Source organism: Budorcas taxicolor, chromosome 3 (genome assembly GCF_023091745.1).
Source record: "Budorcas taxicolor isolate Tak-1 chromosome 3, Takin1.1, whole genome shotgun sequence".
Classification (NCBI taxonomy): domain Eukaryota; kingdom Metazoa; phylum Chordata; class Mammalia; order Artiodactyla; family Bovidae; genus Budorcas; species Budorcas taxicolor.
In genome coordinates this window covers 100273939-100293403 of record NC_068912.1, presented here as the reverse complement: position 1 = coordinate 100293403, position 19465 = coordinate 100273939, and the positions used below count along the sequence as shown (strand labels likewise).

The 19465-nt window shown below is 54.2% G+C and overlaps 1 protein-coding gene across 6 annotated transcripts in view; it reads left to right on the top strand.

Annotated features, from left to right (window-relative positions):
- The window catches only part of MAST2 (microtubule associated serine/threonine kinase 2), a 206815-nt gene extending 188727 nt beyond the window's left edge, over nucleotides 1-18088 (top strand). For 5 of the 6 annotated variants that reach the window (XM_052637206.1, XM_052637205.1, XM_052637208.1 and 2 more), the window contains 19 exons: nucleotides 3365-3466; nucleotides 5761-5893; nucleotides 6688-6749; nucleotides 7002-7087; nucleotides 7526-7734; nucleotides 8964-9102; nucleotides 10598-10730; nucleotides 11435-11600; nucleotides 12167-12268; nucleotides 12490-12612; nucleotides 12784-12893; nucleotides 13244-13398; nucleotides 13600-13880; nucleotides 13980-14177; nucleotides 14802-15028; nucleotides 15215-15337; nucleotides 15757-15893; nucleotides 16028-16221; nucleotides 16523-18088. In XM_052637206.1, coding sequence (XP_052493166.1) covers nucleotides 3365-3466; nucleotides 5761-5893; nucleotides 6688-6749; nucleotides 7002-7087; nucleotides 7526-7734; nucleotides 8964-9102; nucleotides 10598-10730; nucleotides 11435-11600; nucleotides 12167-12268; nucleotides 12490-12612; nucleotides 12784-12893; nucleotides 13244-13398; nucleotides 13600-13880; nucleotides 13980-14177; nucleotides 14802-15028; nucleotides 15215-15337; nucleotides 15757-15893; nucleotides 16028-16221; nucleotides 16523-18036 — 4194 coding nt within the window. In that variant the 3' untranslated portion in view covers nucleotides 18037-18088. The remainder of the gene's footprint in view (nucleotides 1-3364; nucleotides 3467-5760; nucleotides 5894-6687; nucleotides 6750-7001; nucleotides 7088-7525; nucleotides 7735-8963; nucleotides 9103-10597; nucleotides 10731-11434; nucleotides 11601-12166; nucleotides 12269-12489; nucleotides 12613-12783; nucleotides 12894-13243; nucleotides 13399-13599; nucleotides 13881-13979; nucleotides 14178-14801; nucleotides 15029-15214; nucleotides 15338-15756; nucleotides 15894-16027; nucleotides 16222-16522) is intronic. The other variant, XM_052637207.1, reaches the window with a different exon arrangement.
- Nucleotides 18089-19465: the final 1377 nt, after the last annotated feature.

The following is a 19465-nucleotide window of genomic DNA, read 5'->3' as shown; positions in this document are numbered from 1 at the left end:
AAGTTAGGAGCAGGAAGGTTTTTTTTTTTTAAATTTAGGAAAAAGTTGAATCTAGAGAAAGGAGCACGATCATTGCTGTCAGATACTGGAAGTCTTCTCGTATGTAATAGATGCATAGCTTTTCTGTCCCCTAAAAGGCAGACAAGCCCAGTGGACAAGAGTTACTGTGAGAAAGGTTTTGATTTTAATAGATGAAGAAGTTCTTCCTTAAAAGTGTCTCTGATTTTAAAAGTATTCAGACATTGCAGAAATACAGTTTTAAAAAGCTAAAGTCCCATGAAACATCACTGGCAGCTGTTTGTTTCCGTTCAAGAATAACATTCTAACAGTTCTGTAATGATAGATAGGAATCTGGGACTGAGATATCAGGTAAATCAACCAGACTTCCAAGGTTGCTTGTACGTCTAAGATTGATCTTCTGGAATGCTAAAGTCAGAGTCCTGCCCAGAAACTACAGGCCTTTTCCAGACTCATTGCCCCTGGAAGTAGGAAGAATACTAGACACGGAGCCAGTGTAGTCATATGTTCTGTCGTTTGCTAGGCCCTAGGAATGCAGAAAAGAAGTTCAGTGCGGGTCTGGCTCAAGGAATTCGCCTTTGATGGGGGTGTACAGACCCATCAATAAGAATTACAGTAAAAATAACAGCTATTATTTATTGAAGTGTCCTGTGTGCCAGACATCACACTGAGTGCTCTATGAATTACCTCACTTTTGTTTTTTGTAGTAAGTGTGATTGATGAGCACTAGCTAGAGATGAATTCTGAGCACAGAGGAGGATATGCTGACTTTGTGGAGAGTTCAGGAAAAGCTGGATCTTGATGAGGAGGTAGGAGTTCACTGGACTTAGGAAGGAGTACAAACAACCTCTCAGAGGTGTGGAGGAACTTGGTACATTCTGGACATTACAGGTAAAGTAGTTTGACATGACTAGAATGAAAGATGCCTGCGGGGAAACCTTGGTACATGAATATGCTAGTTACTGCACTAATTTAACTTCACAACAGCACTGTATGGAAGGTGCTAATATTATTCTCTAAATAAACAGATGAGAAAACCAAAACTTAAAGGGGCCAAGCTAGCCCAAGGTAACTTGTTCCTTGCGTAACAGAGTTGGAACCCAAACCCAGGTTATTCATTCCAGAGCCTAAGGTCTCACACTTTCAAACACTCAGTCAGCAAGCATTGACGTCTGATAAGAGGCACCTATGCTAGGCTTAGTACGTGAGGGAAAAAGAAAGACACAGGCTGTCTATTCACAAGGCCCAGCAGCATAGCTGTAGAGACAGTTAATTATAAGACAACATGCTAGTACCATGTGCTATGAGCAAACAGCTAGGAGAATGTAGAAAAGGGAGCTGTTACTTCTTGTTCTTCGTGTGTGTATGTGTGTGTGTCATGGAGCAGGGGTCTTAGATGAGCCTTCACACAGTTGATATTTGGGCTGCGCTTTAAAAGAGTGAACACAATTTCATCAAGTGCCCAGCCTCTCTTCTCACTTAATAACCAGGTTTTTTGTTGTTGTTGTTTTGTTTTTAAATGGCCTTCATTTGCTATATTTCTTTCCTTGCAACCTATTCACTACTCAGCGTCCTGCCTTCCACTTTCTGTTCCCATATGCCACTAAAACTGTTTCAGGCAAAAGTCCCCAAAGAACTAACTGGCCAGTTGCCAAATCCTGTGACCTCTCTCAGCCCTCCTCTTTGCTTGCCTCTCTGCAGGAGTTTGCACAGTGAACAAACCTCTCCTTGATCTCCCCTCCCCCTGGTTGTCGTGACACTGTTCTCTCCCATCTTGCTGCCCCTTCACAAGTTCTCTTAAATTCTGGTGTTCTGAGGAGCACCCTCCTGAGCATCCATGCTCCCGTTCTGCTTCTTCACTCTTCTCAGTCCTGTCAGCTCCCATGTCTTCAGCTGTCATCCACCCACTAAGGGTCCCTGCCCACCTGCATTCTCCTGAGTTTCAGATCCTTCACTTTCCTTCTCACATTGGCTGGTATTCTTCATTGCAAGTAGTAGAGCCACCTCAGAACAGTTTAATATATAAAGACTGAAAGGGCAGGTCCTAGAGAATTGAAGACAGCAATGCAACCAGGCTTTCGGAAGGGACCAGAGCTAGAAATGAGAACCTGTGGAAAGCCCAGGAAGTGTCATCTTCCTCCGGCCCACTCTGTTCTCTCTTTGGTAGGTATGCTCATCCTTTTCCCCAGAAGTGGGTTATACAGTTCTGTCACCCTGATATTAACCGTTGTTGTTCCATCCATCTTTCAGCACCTATATCCCCTCTGGTCAGCTGTAGGAAGTGGGAGGGAAAGTGCAGCCACACAATACAGATTCTAGAAGTCAGAGCAGTTTCCAGAAAAAAGAAGCTCTCCTGGGCTGAGCAAATACCTGAGGAAGTGGCTGGTGTAGTACCCCAGACTCTCCAGGTCCAAAACAGAACTCTTTTCCACCTACCTGCTTTGTCTTTAAAGCTAAAGGGAATATGTTCTCTACCTATCCTTGGGGCTTCCCCTGTAGCTCAGTTGGTAAAGAATCTGCCTACAATGCAGGAGACCTGGGTTCGATCCCTAGGTCAGGAAGATCCCCTGGAGAAGGAAATGGCAATCCACTCCGGTATTTCTGCCTGGAGAATCCCATGGACAGAGGAGCCTGGTAGGCTACAGTCCATGGGATTGCAAGAGTCACGACTTAGCAACTTAACTGCTACTGACTACTACTACCTATCCTTACCTAAATTGCCTATCTCTTTATATTATCTGTTTCATTTAGGGGTTCACTGAAATTTCCCTAAGATTGGAGCTGCAGTTACCATCTATTGCCTCTCGCACCCCTCAGGGCTGCTCTCAGATGACCCAGTCTGTCCATTTCCCTACATTCTTACTTCCTTGATTTATGCCTTTTTCGTCTTCACTATTGCCATAGCCTGCTGGTGGGCTTTCCTCCTTTTAGACTTGCCCTCTTTCAGGCACCATCCCCACTACAGCCAGAGCCGCTCTCTGAAGTCCCTGCTGCTCGCCTCGCTCTCCTGCTTTGAGGTCTTTCTATTCCTTACAGTCTGTCTGTGATGGAAAGCATCAGTGAAGGCTCCATTGAGAGCTGCCTCTTGAGCTGGGGTCTGGTAGGTAAGTGAAGCCTGCTGGATGGAGAAGCAGGTAAAGCGGTGTGTCCGTGTGACATTCCTGTGTCATGCAGTGTTCTCCAGCTCACGTGGCTCCTGCTCATGGCCCTCTGACCCCCTCTAAGGTCTCTGCTTTGCAGAGCTCTCTGTACTACAAAGCGGTTCTCCCCAGAGTCGGCTCTGTTCAGGCCAGTCCTGCTTCGCTCCGCCCGCAGATCGCTCAAGCTACCTTTGTCTTCTCTACAGGCTCATGAGCGCTCAGAGAGTTCAGAAGTGGCTTTTGTGATGCAGCTGGTGAAAAAGCTGATGATTGTCATTGCCCGCCCAGCTCGTCTCCTGGAATGCCTGGTGAGTGGGCTCTGGGAAGGTTGGGGTGGGGGGTGGTGGCTGGAGGGGAGGGAATAGGGACCGCAGAGGAAGTATTCTGCTAACAGCAGAACTGTGGGGGCACCCACTGCCATTTCTGCTGCTGAAGTCCTTATTTAAATATGATGTGCAAGCACTGGGGGACCAAATAAGTCCCTGAGGAAAGGTGGACACCCCTGAGGAGAGTGGTGGGGAGAGGTTTCATCTGCCCACCCCACACTGAGCAAGCCCAGGTTAGTGGGGGCCCCAGGGCTGAGGAGCACAGGCCAGTTTTGTTTGCACAAGTTGAGTCCACCCTTCGTTTGATCATTCAGTGACACTTTACTTGCCTCCTTCATTCGAGACACTGGAGGTACAGGTATAAGTAAAGCAGAATCCTGATCCCGTAATGCCTCCTCTGCAGCAGGGTTAGGATTCATCTTGAATCCCTTAGGTATAAGGCCTGAAGATGTCCAAATAATAGTTATGATATTGGCAGAAGTGTTGTGAAGGGGGAAAATCCAAGGTGCAGTGGGAACATGGGGAATGGGGAAGGACGTGCCCTAGTCCTTCTCAGGATGGACAGGAATGAATGTTGAGTGAAGGCCCCCTGGGGAACATGAAGCTTAGTCAGTGACTTGAAGGATAACTGTGAGTTTGCCAGGGGAGAGCTGTCAGAAAGGACATTTGATGGAGTACGGGTGTGTCTGAAGAGCTGGTGAGGGAAAAACTTGGGAGGTGGATCATGACAGGACCATGAAGTGTGCGGGTTCTTGGCTTAGAAGTTTGTGTTTATCTGTAAGGCCACTGGGAGCCATCAGGAAGTTTAGGTAAGAATGTGATGTGGTCAGATTTACTTTTTAAAACTAACTTTGTAAAGGTATAATTTACATACAATAAAATATATCCTATTTGGTTATACAGTTCAGTGGGTTTTAACAAATCTACACCTGTCTAGTCACTGCCACAGTTGAGATGGAAGATATGTCTCTCACCTCAGAAAATTCCCTTTGTGGCCCTTTGCAGTCAGCCACTTTCCCCTCCCCACCTCGCCTCCCACTCCAGACAGCCACCTATCTGCTCTTTCTCTACGGTTAAGTTTGCCTCTTATACAGTTTCATATAAATTATATCATGCAGTATGTTCTGACTTCTTTAGCTCAGCATAATTTTGTAGCAATTCATACATATTATTCCATGCAGTAGTAATTGGTTCCTTTTTATTTCTGAGTAATACTCCATGAGATTTACTCCTGAGAAAGATAACTATGGGCACAACACGGATAGTGAATTGGGGGAGAAGGCAGGATGAGCCAGGGACAGTGGGGCAGAGGCTCTTAATACAGTTCATGTGAGAGAGGCACGCCGTGAACTAGGACGGTGGGAGAGACCAGATAAAGAGAGCTGGGTAGAGGGGGTTTATGAAGGAGACATTCTGACTAGACAGGGATGGAGGAAGAAGAAGGTAACAGAATTTCCCAGTCTGGCTTAGATTTTACCCAAATAGGTGGTGGTGGTGTTTTCTAAACCCCTGAGAACAGAGGTAAAGGAAAGCAGTGGAGGCTGGGGTTGTGGTGACCAGAGGGCCACTCCTGCAACAACATGAAGTCTGTGGTTAAACAGCGGCTGGCAGTTAAGTCTGGGCTTGTGCAGTGGTTTTGTCTTTGTCCCTACCTCTGTGGCCATGGTCAAATCCATGCAGCTCTGTGAGACTTGACTTCCTCCCCAAGATCATAGAGGTATCATCAGGGCTTAGCGCCAAGTATGACACTTAGTAGGCACTCAGTCAGTGAGGCCCTCATTATTCTGTGCTCTGGGCAGACAGGGACTTCTGTGCTGTGTCCATATGGCTCTCTAGACCCCAGGACACAGGGGTTGCTCAGTAGATGCCTGACAGCATGGGTGTGTGCCACCAGGGCTGTGCAGTGTGATTGAAGGTGGGCCAGGACTGCCCCTCTGCACTAGGTATGGGAAGACTCCGGACAATGCTGTGTCTGGCTGGCACAAGGCTTTGGACCAGCAGATAGGCAGAGCTCTCTTGAAACTGAAAGCTCTGAGTCGTCTTGCTGTAGAAGACAGCAGATGTTTAGGATGTCCAATCTGGAGGTAACCTTTAAGACAGCTTTGTCCCCATTGGTCCCTGACTCATGATGTTTCTGGGGATTCTGGGGTAGGGGTGTCCATCACAAAGAGGAAGTCTTCCTATTCCTCCTGCTCTGGGTAAATGCCTTAAAACCATAAAGGCCAGCAGCCTTTGCTTGTAGCTCTCACCACTGACTACCTCTCTCCCCGGTACAGGAGTTTGACCCTGAAGAGTTCTACCACCTGTTAGAAGCAGCTGAGGGCCACGCCAAAGAGGGACAAGGGATTAAATGTGACATTCCCCGCTACATCGTTAGCCAACTGGGCCTCACACGGGATCCCCTAGAGGGTGAGCATGCAGCCTCGTGGCTGCAAAGAGGCCCCACAGCCTACACGCTCTAACAGCAGGGAAACCACTGGAAGAAGAGGGTTAGCTGGACAGGGACACAACACAGCCTCAGAGGCCCGAGGGCTTTAGGAAAACCCTGTGTTCTGTGTCATAAAAGAGCCACTCCTTCGAGATTGTCCACATCTGCCTTCTGACACCCAAGCAGAGTTGTCTTGGGCGCACCTGGGTTGGATTTAGATCCTAAAGGTCAAAAGAGGTCAACACAAGGACCCCAATCACATTTTCAAAAACGGTCACCTCATCTGCATGCTTGCCTCTCCTGCAGCCACCTTACAGGTCCGCCTGTGTCTTGGGGTGGTCCCGACTCCGGGCTTCACCTTGAGCCTCTCGTAAAGGTGGGCGTCTGAGTCCCTTGTCTCTAGTCGTCCCGCCCCTGCCTTTCCTACTTCCCGGCCTCATCCAGCAGAGCAGAGTCTTGGCCGGCAGGACGGGGGCCGGCTACCAGCTTCAGGCCTGTTTTCAGCTATTGCCCCGAGTTTGAGGGAAGCTTTATAGAATTTTCCAGGCCTTTTGAACGGCACTGGACTTAGAGAGATACGAGTGGCAATGTTATTTGGCAAACAAGTCCAAAAGCTGTGACTCCACTAAAGCCAGAGCCGCAGATCACCTCCCAGACCGGTGCAGGGAGCATTTGTGCCCCCGCTGCACACGTCTGTCCTGTGGCGCGAGCGGGTGGCCGAGAGGCCTGAGGTTGCCGCGCACACTTTTGTCTTGTGTCCTTGCTTTGTTTCTAGAAATGGCCCAGTTGAGCAGCTATGACAGTCCCGACACTCCGGAGACAGATGATTCGGTTGAGGTAAAGACTCTGAGCTCTTGCCTCAGCCCTGGGGCCTGAGCCCTGTGGAGTGTGGGCTGTGGGTTCTCTCAGAGACTGTGCAGGAAGGCCAGCGGACTGGGCGGTCGCCGCACGGGCTGAGGGCTGTTCAGCTCCGGGAGGAGTCGGGAGGCTCCGGCAGGGCTGAGCGGGGCAGACACTGGGGCACAGCCCCCTCAGGTGTGTGCACTCTGACGAGCATGCCTGCCCCCTGCCTTTTCCCTTGTCTTCCAGGGCCGTGGGGCATCTCTGACATCGAAAAAGACACCCTCTGAGGAGGACTTCGAAACCATTAAGCTTATCAGCAATGGCGCCTATGGGTAAAGGCAGGGGTCGGGTGTGGCCGGCACTGGAGCTCAGTTGGCCCGTGGGCTCTTCTTTCTGGAAGTGAGTGGTACCTGGTCCTTTGGGCAGCAAGACTGTCCCTCAGGATAGCCCTTCTCCCTCCGTGAAGCCTCCTAGGGAGGCGAGAGTGCAGTTCCCTCTGACAGCTGAGCGTGGTGCCTTTCCTGGGCAAGAGCCCCTCTTCCCTTGGGAGCACTCCTCCACTCATGAGCTCTGAGGAAGGGTTGAGCTGTGTCCTCAGGAACTCAATGAGGTCACAGGGCAGGCCCTCGGGTCCTTCTCACTGTTGAACACCACCTGCCCCTCTGTTCCATACACTGATAAGGTGCGAAAGGAGTCAGTTTGACCCCCAGGCTGGCAGTGGCGGAGGGCATAGCCAAGGGCCGTGGGGAACAGACAGGCTTTGCTTCCAGGGCCGTGTTCCTGGTGCGGCACAAGTCCACCCGGCAGCGCTTTGCCATGAAGAAGATCAACAAGCAGAACCTGATCCTGCGGAACCAGATCCAGCAGGCCTTCGTGGAGCGGGACATCCTGACTTTTGCCGAGAACCCCTTTGTGGTCAGCATGTTCTGCTCCTTTGAAACCAAGCGCCACCTGTGCATGGTGATGGAGTATGTGGAAGGTACTGGGGGACAGGTGGCCTGCTTGGGGGCCAAGGCACAGTCAGAGACAGCCCTGATCAGGGCCCAGCAGCTTTGGGGGTGTGTGGCATTTCAGGGCCCAGCTTCCCCACCTGTCCTTGTCCCTGGTTTCTGCTTTAGGATCATAGAGACCATTTGGCCATGGCGGGCACCAGGTGCCGTGCCTCTCCCAGGGAGAGGCTTCTGGAGCAGTAGCTGCCATGAGGCTGCCCACGTCAGGCAGAGAGAGAGGCACTCTGGGACGGGGTGTATATGCCCCTCAGCTGTAAAACCTGTGCCCAAAGCCTGCACAGCCCACAGCCTACTGGCACCACACAGGACCGAGGAGGCAGCAGAGCCACCCACGCCCAGGATCAGTCGCTGGGAGGATTGCATCTGGGCCCTCAGGAGAAAGGCAGGCTGCCACCCTGACAGATGACTTTAGAGGGGCACCCCTTAAAGAGCATACAGCATGCTCAGGTTGGCGCAGAACAGCATGGCAGAGCACAGCTTCTCCGGTGGCCTTCCCCTCCCTTCGTCAGGGCTGTGCACAGCTTCCAAAGACATTTTGCCTAAGTCTTGAAGTTGGGAACAACACTCCCCTTTTAATTCCCTGGGTATGTGCTGGGAGTTTACAGTGTTACTTTACTCAAAACTAAAGGGCTTCCCTGGTGGCTCAGAGGTTAAAGCCTCTGCCTGCAATGTGGGAGACCTGGGTTCCATCCCTGGGTCGGGAAGATCCCCTGGAGAAGGAAATGGCAACCCACTCCAGTTTTCTTGACTGGAGAATCCCATGGATGGAGGAGCCTGGTGGGCTACAGTCCATGGGGTCGCAAAGAGTCGGACACGACTGAGTGACTTCACTTCACTTCAAAGGACAGCCAACAGGAAGGAAATAACACATGCTGAAATATCAGCCAGATGTGTTTATAATAAACAGGATTCCCACCCCAAAATAACTTAGTCCTGTCCCAACAAGTCAACTTACAGGCATAGAGGCCTGGGTTCCTTCCTTCTTTGGCCTGAACAGTGGCCTTGACTGTCCCTGGCTGATTCCTCTTGCTCCTGCTCCGGTCCACAGTCTGTCTCCCACCCACACCAACAGCAGGGGTGCTAGAATCACCATCTCTAGCACCGGGGAGTTTGGTGAGGCCATCTCCTCTGGGGCCTCTAAGACCATCTGGAGCAGGGCACTGGCTCCCTCCTTCATGGTGGCCTGGGCTTGTTGCAGGAGGAGACTGTGCCACGCTGCTGAAGAACATCGGGGCCCTGCCAGTGGACATGGTGCGCCTGTACTTTGCAGAAACCGTGCTAGCCCTGGAGTACTTACACAATTACGGCATCGTGCACCGTGACCTCAAGCCTGACAAGTATGCCCACTTTTCGAGTCCCTTGTCTAGGGTCTCCCACTTGGGTCTCAAGATAAATGAAGGCAGACACAGCATGTTTGAATTTATCTCAAATGGCTACTCATGTGGGTGTGCACCCAGGCTTGGTACTCTAACCCCTGACTATCCCCAGATGCGAAGAACATTGACAGCAAGGTCCGGCAAGGGCATTGTAAGGCCTTGGTGACATCAAAGAATCACTGAGGAGCTCTACCCAAGAACCCAAGCAGAAGCAAAAGAACCCACACATCTAGTAGATGGCAGAGCAAGTGGGCTGACATCTGCTGGCATGTGCTCTCTGCCAAGCACTGTATTCTCGTCCCTGATGTATAGAGCTTAAGTCCAGTGTGGGTGACTCTCTCATGCTGAGGAGCAGGATATACAAAGACACACACAGGTGTGAGGAACTACAAACAGTACAGTATGGCTGAAGCTGAGACTGTTAGTTAGAGTAGTGACTGAGGGGCAGGGATTGAACCATCAAGGGACCTTTTATTTAGTTTGGGTTGAGTTTTAAAAGGTCCTAGAGAATCTCTGACCCAGGGCTTCCTTGGTGGCTCAGACAGCAAAGAATCCACCTATATTGCGGGAGACCTGGGTTCGATCCCTGGGTTGGGAAGATCCCCTGAAGGAGGGCATGGCAACCCACTCTGATATTCTTGCCTGGAAAATCCCCATGGACAGAGAGAAGCCTGGTGGGCTACAGTCCATGGGGTTGCAAAGAGTCGAACACAGCTGAGCGACTAAGCGCAGAATACACACAGAGAGCCTCTGAAGGATCTGTTAACCACCAGGTGACGCACTCAGACTTTGGTTTAGGTTTAGGAAGATCACTGCCCATGGAAAGAGGTGGTGAGACCACAGCAGTAGCCTAGGCCCCAAACAGCAGTGCCTGCCCTAGAGAAGAGTCGGGCGGGAGAAGAGAGGGATGGGGAAGTGGAAAGGAAATGGTGAGGCTGGGATGGGAGAGCAGGCTGAGACATCTTCCATGTTTCCATCTTGAGGCTGGGGTGATAAACCTCTGTCATGGAAAGCGGCTTTGACATTAGACAGACTGCATTCATAGCGCTCCTTAACTCTGTGAGCTCAGGTCAGTGAATTAATCCTCTTGGAGCTTCGTGTTCCTCCTCTTGGGGATGATAATACCTGCTTTGGTTGTGCTATTCCTCTGTAAGACCTTTCATGAGCCACAATATTTTTATAAACAATCGCTAAAGCATTTATCACAGAGCTCAGTACGTAAGAGAAACACTGCTTTTCACTGAGAAGAGGACCCATTTGGACCCATTTGGGCGGGGGGCTGGGCAAATGTGGGTTAGCTGCTCATGCCGAGTGCAGTTCTCCCCCAGCCAGAGCTGCTTGTTCTCTCACAGCTGCCTGTCCCCCTGTCTGAGTGAGGAAAGGGGGAGTGTGCTAAAGTCAGCACTCTTGGAAGACCAGGAAATAACTCCAGACATTTGTTTCTCTGGTTTCCCAGCCTGCTGATTACATCCATGGGGCACATCAAGCTCACTGATTTTGGCCTTTCCAAAATCGGCCTTATGAGTCTGACTACAAACTTGTACGAGGGCCACATTGAAAAGGATGCGCGGGAGTTCCTGGACAAGCAGGTAAGAAGGACGGTTGAGAGCTTGGGGGTTGAATTCCAGGCCTCAGAGTAAGGACTGGGAGCCGCATGCTTTCCCTGCAGCTCAGTGTTAAGACTGAGAGCGCCTGTCTTTTCCTCCTTGTGGTTCCAGGGATGTGCTGAGAGGGAGCACCTTTGGAAACAGGGTGGCCCATGAGAATCAAATGGATAGAAAAGCCAAAATCACCTTCCTCCTGGGGCTTGGGAGATCGGTCTCAGGACCGCTGACACTGTCAGAGCCGACACTAGGTCAGTCCTGAGGCTCCTGGCCTCAGTGAAGGGCAGAGCTCTTCCAGCGCCTATGTCCTGAGAACACAGCTCCAAGTTTCCACTGGGCTGCCTCTGGGCGTTTCCTGATTTGACATTTCGGGTTGTGACTGTCCACAAGTCGCTGTAGTAGTCAAGTGGCCATGGGGTCTGTTCTTTGGGAGGCTCGAGGGCAGAGGCCAGTTGTAGGCACCCCATGCCGAAAGGGATAGAACTAGATGTTTCAGTTAATTAGGAAATACATAAACTTACCGCACCGATAGCGCCAGCTCTGGTGCCCTGGGGCTCCTGTCACTTCTGCTCGTTAACCAGAGTGCGATGAGTCTTCATTCAGAGACTTTCTGCTCCAAGAAGCGGGAGCACCCCCACCCATCCAGCCACCATGCCAGGTGCTGAGCCCCCCAACTTCTCTGTGCCCAGGTGTGCGGGACCCCAGAGTACATTGCACCTGAGGTGATCCTGCGGCAGGGCTATGGGAAGCCGGTGGACTGGTGGGCTATGGGCATCATCCTGTACGAGTTCCTGGTGGGCTGCGTCCCTTTCTTTGGAGACACTCCGGAGGAGCTCTTTGGGCAAGTGATCAGTGGTAGGTACCATCACCCCAGCCCACTGTGGGGACAGAATCCAGATCCACAGATATGATTTACACAAGCATGTGTGAGGCTTACAAGTTCTTGCTCTGAATTCTTATGTGTGTGTTTGGTGTGCTTGCTTCAGATGTACACGTGCACACCCTGTGTGTCACCTAGCACTTGTTCTGATCACGTTTGTGATCCCGCATATGTGCATGGGTGTACCTGTGCTGTGAGTGTGAGTTCTGTGTGTGTGTGTGTGTGAGTGTACATGTGTCGGGAGTATAAAGGCAGGGTGAGCTGGAGATTAGAACAGGGGACACCACTGCTTTTCAGTGGCTACTCTGGATCAAAGAACCAGCCGTGGTCGAGGATGTGGGAGATTCCCCCAGAGAGAGAGGAACTTGTGCAACTTGAAGTGGGTCCCAGGCAAGGCTTTCACGGCTCTGGGCTGGGCCCTTTATACCTCCCCACGGCGTATCCTATCCTAGGACCCTCTTCTCCAGCTCCCCACTCTGCCCACGACTTCTGAGACCTTCTCTAACCCACTCCTTCCCTTGTCACCCCGATGACTCTTCAGATGAGATTGTGTGGCCTGAGGGGGACGATGCTCTGCCGCCGGATGCCCAAGATCTCACCTCAAAACTGCTCCACCAGAACCCACTGGAGAGACTGGGCACAGGTGGGACAGGCCCCAATAAGGGAGGGGCGGGGCTTTCCGTGTAACTGGGAGGTTCAGGCTTCAGATGTGGGCAGTGCCCCTGGTTCCTGACTGCCGTGCTCCCTGTGGGCAGAAGAGGAAGATGTTGGAGCTGAGGCCTCCAGGCCCAGCCTCTCGGGAACTAGGTTCTCACTGGATATGCTGACCTGGACTCCACCCGCCCAAACCATCCCTGTCCACAGGCAGTGCCTATGAGGTGAAGCAGCACCCATTCTTCACTGGTCTGGACTGGACAGGACTTCTTCGCCAGAAGGCTGAATTTATTCCTCAGCTGGAGTCAGAGGATGATACCAGCTACTTTGACAGTAAGGCCACTGGTGGGACAGGGAGGCGTGGGAATCCTACCTGTGCCCAGAGACACTTGTGTGCCCTGAGCTTGGTATTGGGAGTCACTTCTCCAGGCCCTCCTAAGGTCTGATAGGGTTGAAGGAGGCCAGCACCAGGGCCTCTGAAAGGCACTGCCGTGTGTGTCCCAGCCCGCTCAGAGCGATACCACCACGTGGACTCGGAGGACGAGGAGGAAGTGAGTGAGGATGGCTGCCTTGAGATTCGCCAGTTCTCGTCCTGTTCTCCAAGGTTCAACAAGGTGCGACCGGTGCAGCCCCAGCTGGAGAACTGGGAGGACCAGACCTGTTGAGGGACGTGCTGGGGCCACCTAAGGGGGCGGGGGCTGGCGCCGTCTCCAGGAAAAGAGGGGAGAGGGCCGCACCTGCACGGAGTGGATGCTTCCAGGTCTACTCAGGGCCCTGAGGTATGAGATGCCAGGGTGGGGCCAGGTCAGACCAGTGGAATGGCTGTTTCCTTGAATGTTCATCAGCTGTGTACAGGGGAGGAAAGGGGAGACTTAGCTCCAGTTCCTGGGCTTCAGGCGCCGGGCATCCTTTGTGGCCCGCGGTGTGGTGGTTGGGCATCCCGGCAGGTGTCCTGTGCCCGCAGGTGTACAGCAGCATGGAGCGGCTCTCGCTGCTCGAGGAGCGCCGGACGCCACCCCCCACCAAGCGCAGCCTGAGTGAGGAGAAGGAGGACCGCACGGACGGCCTGGCGGGGCTGAGGGGCCGAGAGCGGAGCTGGGTGATCGGCTCCCCTGAGATGTGAGTGCTCAGAGCTGGGCCAGGGTGGGCGGCACGGCCCTCCGTGGGGCGGTCACCGATGACGGGGAAGGACGTGATGCCGTGAGGGGCCTTCCCGCGTGCGGCTCCCGGAGGGAGGTTCTGTGAGCCGAGCCCCCGAGGAGGCCTGGGCTGGAGGAGGGAGGCCGCCGGGCCCTCCACCCTCGGCCTCGTGTCTCCCAGATTACGGAAGCGGCTGTCGGTGTCCGAGTCGTCCCACACCGAGAGCGACTCCAGCCCTCCACTCACAGTGCGGCGCCACTGCTCGGGCCTCCTGGACGTGCCTCGCTTCCCGGAGGGCACTGAGGAGGCTGTTGGCGCCCCCAGGAGGCAGCAGCAGGAGGGTGCATGGCTTCTGACCCCGTCTGGAGAGGGGGCGTCTGGGCCTGCCGTGGAACGGCCGGCCGAGCGGCGGCTGAAGCTGGATGAGGAGCCTGCTGGCCAGAGCAGCGCCCCCAGCCCAGGTGCGGCCCCGCGAGTGGAGGGCCTGGCTGGGGTGCTGCGGGGGGCCCGGAGTGGAGGCTCAGCTGCACAGTGGACCCCATTGCTCGCTTGGTCCACAGCCATGGAGACCCGAGGAGGCCGCGGAACCCCACAGCTGGCGGAGGGAGCCACAGCCAAGGCCATCAGTGACCTGGCGGTGCGCAGGGCCCGCCAGCGGCTGCTCTCCGGGGACTCCATAGAAAAGCGCACCGCTCGCCCCATCAACAAAGTGATCAAGTCCGCCTCAGCCACGGCCCTGTCCCTTCTCATTCCTGCCGGTGAGGCCCCCGGGGAGTGAAGACCAAGGTTCATAGCAAGGGCCTTGGCCTCTTTATGGGCCTGTGGCCAGGGCTCTGACCCCAGCAGGTGTGTCTGTGTGTTGTGTTGAGGAGCAGGTGTCAGAAAGACTGCGTGTCACTGCTGTCCGTTTGTTAAGGGAGTGAGGATCAGTCTCGGGTTGTGTGTGTGCGCACCAGAAAGCAGACAGCACTGTGTGGCAAGTGCAGGCTCCAAGGCAGAGAGCTTACATTCAGATCCTGGCTCCATCTCTAAAGGGCCCTTGATCTTGAGGAAGTTGCTTAACCCCTTTGAGCTTCAAATTCCTCATCAAAAAATGTGAATATCCATAATGGTAGCTCATAGGATAATTGTGACATTCAAGTATGAAGTACTTGTATGGTCCCTAGTACATAAAAGTAAGCGCTCAGTAAATGCTTGTTGCCATTTTCCATCACCTCCTGGGTCTGTGAGGGTCTGGGCACATGAGGGGGCTTTGCTGCTCGGAGGCTGTGGGGAAAACAGGCCTGGAGGCAGGCTCTGTGACTAGAGCTGTGTGGGAGCAACAGCCCAGATGGGCTGGGCTCAAGCGTGGACCTGCTAAGTCCCAGCTTCTCCTTCTCCAGAGCACCACTCCTGCTCTCCACTGGCCAGCCCCATGTCCCCACATTCCCAGTCATCCAACCCATCATCCAGGGACTCTTCTCCAAGCAGGGACTTCCTGCCAGCCCTCAGCAGCTCACGGCCCCCCATCGTCATCCACCGAGCCGGCAAGAAGTATGGCTTCACCCTACGAGCCATCCGTGTCTACATGGGTGACTCAGATGTCTACACCGTGCACCACATGGTGTGGGTATGTCGGGCCATCCAGACCTGTTGTCCCCCAACTTCATCACTCCTCTTCCTTCCTCTTACTAGGGCCTGTCTGTCCCCGCCCACACCACCCTCCAGGGTCAAAGGGTGGGGTGGAGACGAGCAGAAGTAGGCCCACCCTTCATGCCCAGGCTCCAGACTGAGGACTGTTCTCTCCCCGGCACAGCACGTGGAGGATGGAGGTCCAGCCAGTGAGGCAGGGCTGCGTCAGGGGGACCTCATCACGCACGTCAACGGGGAGCCTGTGCATGGGCTGGTGCACACGGAGGTGGTGGAGCTGATCCTGAAGGTCAGTGCTGGGAGTGCCGCCTGCAACCCCTGCATGACCCCAGCCTTGAGTCTGTGACTGGCCGTAGGGGAGTGGGGCACACGCACAGCTGGCACTTAAGATAGGCGCCCATACACATGGGTGTGGCTGGAGCAGAGGGTTTTCCCTGGAAGGTGACACCCTCCTTGATCAAGGCGGGGATCCTGCCGAGCTGTGGAATTGAAGACAGGCCTGTGAGCCTCTTTTCTCTCTTCCCAACCCTGAGCCACTCGGGCTCCAGTGGAGCTGTTTCCTGCTCTGTGAAGAGGGGAGGCGGTCCCTGTTTCAGACCTGGTGCTGCAGAGGCAGAAACTCATGCTGTGGACAGCTGTGCCAGGAGCGAGGGACCGGGGCAGGAACATGGCCGCGGCCTTAGTCTGGGCACATGCTTTGTTCCCCAGAGTGGAAACAAGGTGTCTATTTCAACAACTCCCCTGGAGAACACGTCCATTAAGGTGGGGCCTGCTCGGAAGGGCAGCTACAAGGCCAAGATGGCCCGAAGGAGCAAGCGGAGTCGGGGCAAGGATGGACAAGAAAGGTGAGCCAGACTCAGCCACGGGGGTCCACTCTGAGCCACACCAGGGCCGGTGTGCGCCGGGCACCCCAGCCCCGGGCCCAGTGTGTGCTGTGCCCCGGTCAGAACTCAGACCACCTCTGACCTCATCTCTGCAGCAGAAAAAGGAGCTCCCTGTTCCGGAAGATCACCAAGCAGGCATCCCTGCTCCACACCAGCCGCAGCCTTTCTTCCCTTAACCGCTCCCTGTCATCTGGCGAGAGTGGGCCAGGCTCGCCCACACACAGCCACAGCCTTTCTCCTCGCTCTCCCACGCAGGGCTACCGGGTGACCCCTGAAGCTGTGCACTCAGGTATGGAGGGTTCCCCGCAAGTCGCAGAGCAGCCCCTTGGAGGTGGCAGAGTCCTGGGCCCTCTGTGCATCTCACCTATCCCTCTCCAAGGCTCTTTCTCAGCCCACCCCCAGCAGATCCAGCAGTCCTGGGGAGGAGGTGACAGGCGAGGGATGACCTCATGTCTGTAGCCCGAGCTCTGGTTCCCTGGTGGGGTCACCTTGATGATCTGGGACATTCCAGGGCTAAGCCCTGTTTTTCCCCTCAGTCACTTTTAAGAGCTAACTCCTCTACCTGTGTGTGTGTGTCTGTCTGTGCAAAGTTGGGGGGAATTCATCACAGAGCAGCTCCCCCAGCTCCAGCGTGCCCAGTTCTCCCGCCGGCTCTGGGCACACACGGCCGAGCTCCCTCCACGGTCTGGCGCCCAAGCTCCAACGCCAGTACCGCTCTCCACGGCGCAAGTCGGCGGGCAGCATCCCGCTGTCACCACTGGCCCACACCCCTTCACCACCGCCAGCAGCTTCACCTCAGCGTTCCCCATCACCTCTCTCTGGCCATGGGGCCCAGGCCTTCCCCACCAAGCTCCACTTGTCGCCTCCCCTAGGCCGGCAACTCTCACGGCCCAAGAGCGCGGAGCCACCCCGCTCACCACTACTTAAGAGGGTGCAGTCGGCTGAAAAACTGGCAGCTGCACTGGCTGCTTCTGAGAAGAAGCTCGCCACTTCTCGAAAACAGAGCCTTGACCTGCCCCACCCCGAGCTAAAGAAGGAATTGCCCCCCAGGGAAGTCAGCCCTCTGGAGGTAGTTGGGACCAGGAGTGTGCTGTCTGGAAAGGGGGCGCTGCCAGGAAAAGGGGTGTTGCAGGCTGCTCCCTCACGGGCCCTAGGCACCCTCCGCCAGGACAGGGCTGAACGGCGAGAGTCACTGCAGAAGCAGGAAGCCATCCGGGAGGTTGACTCTTCGGAAGATGACACTGATGAGGGGCCTGAGAACAGCCAAGGTGTTCAGGAGCCAAGCTTGGTACCCCACCGAGAAAGGGGCCAGGATCCACCCCTCAGAGGAGCAGGAGAGGGTGAGGAAGAGGACACCTTCTTGCCCAGGGGCCAGGGCCCAGCGGTCCCAGGCCTACTGACAGGGGTCACACTGGGATCTCCCAGAATGGAAGGCCCTGGTATCCCCCAGAAGAAGCTTGGGATCCTACAGGCTTTTGAAGAGGGTTCCAGCTCCTCGTCCTCAGCCCCCAACCTGGGGAAGGCTGGCCCCACAGACCCCATCCCCGCTGAAGGCTGCTGGAAAGCCCAGCACCTCCACACCCAGGCACTGACAGCACTTTGTCCGAGCTCTTCAGGACTCATCCCTGCCAGTTGCTCCACTGCCTCCACCCCTGGCGAGCTGGGCCCATGGTCCTGGAAATTCCTCTTCAAGGGCCCTGACAGGGCATCCCCAGCCGGAAAGGCAGCAATGGAAGATAGGCCAGCCAACTCCCAAGATTTGGAAACTACAACTCCAGGCCACCCTACAAACCTGTCCCCCAGACAGGAGGGGAAGTCATGGCCACCCAGTGCCCCTGGGCTGGCCCATCCACCTTGTGAGGTTCCCAGCCAGAGCTGGCTATGGGAGTCTGAGTGTGCACAGAGAGAGAAAGAGGAGCCAGCACTGGTCATCACCAAAGTGCCTGATGCCTCAGGTGACAGGAGGCAGGATGTTCCATGCAAGAGCTGCCCCTTCACCCCGGAGTCTGGGCCCAGCCTGCTCCAGAAGGGCCAAGACCCAGGGGGCCCTCAGAAGCATCAGGACTTGGCATTGGCACCTGATGAGCTTTTGAAGCAAACATAGAACTTGTTTGCCATTTCTTGCACTCGGTCCTGTGTAATACACACTCTTGGAAACTATCTTTATGTCTTTTGCTTGCTTCTTTCCTTCAGTCCATACAAATGTAATGTAAGGTCCTCTGGTGCTGAGAATATGATGGTGAATGAGACAGTTCCCACTGTCCTGGGAGCCTAAGCCGGCGAGGCTTCCCAGACACTGTGGGGTCTGAGCTCAAACCTGAAGGATAGATGATAGGTAGTAACTTGCTAGAAGAGTGAGAATTTAGTGTGAGAATGAATGTCCAGAGAAAGCACACATTATTGCCCATATATCTGGTACAATCAAAGAATTAAAATTAATTCAAACTGGTATTGAGTCTAGTGAGTTAGGCTCGGGCCATATCTAAGAGTCTTGTAGGAATCTAGACTTTCTCTAGGTGGTGGGGAACCAGTAGCTGTAAATATTCCTGCTTTCTAGAGAAGGGAACTCAGGTTTTTCAGACATTAACACGGGCAAGATCATACAGCTCGGGCAGAGCTAAGATTAGACTCTAGGTCCTCTTGACTCTAGAAGTCATAGTTATCTCACTTGGAGTGCCTCTTAGCTAGTAAATGAAGAAAAAGAGGTAGAGGGAGGTGAAGAGTTGAACTTGGGCTATCTTTGAGGTACTGTGGGTCATCCAGGAGGTCGGGTGCATGTGGCTGGAGTTCAGTAGGGAAACGCAGACTGAAGATGGAAATCTGAGCACCATCAGTGTATCAGTGGTAGTGTACTAGCATTTAAGGCAAAGACAGACTTGGAGGAAGCAGCCAGAAGAGTCATAAAATCCAAAAGGCGTTTTTAAATGGAAGGAGAAGTTATTTGGTAAAATGCTGACAGAGAACTGCCTTTGGATTAAGTCACAAACCCTTAATGTTTGTCGCCAGTGAGCCCTTCCTGGGCTATCGTCAGGGAGGCCTCAGCACTGGAGATGGACACTGCTGATGTGGGCAGCCGCCGTGGGTAGAATGCACTTGGTGAGTGGCTGGTGTGGAAGGGAGGACGAGGATGGAGTCGGGAGATGGCATCACAGGAGCAGGGCAGGGCCATGGGGGAGTGCCTCCATAGAGACAGGACTTGCCAGACTGCTGTCTTCCCCTAACTGTTCCACAATCCAATACCTAGGTCAGGAGAGGCCTGGAGGCAGGAAAATGTACTGGCTGGGCTCGTCACCCGCTCTGCTGGTCTTTGTCTCCCAGCATGGGGAAGGCTGTGGTCGCCAGAGGGCGCTCTCTGCCTGTGGTGGCGGATACCTGGTCCCTCCCGGGCCCCTCACACTCCCTCCGTCCTTCAGTCATGCACTGATGGCCCATCCTTGACCAGCCAGTCTAGGACACTGGGAACACAGGAAACGAGTTGCCTGTGGCAGCCCCCTGTATGTCAGGATCTGGTTAGAGGCACCATACCAGGTGGA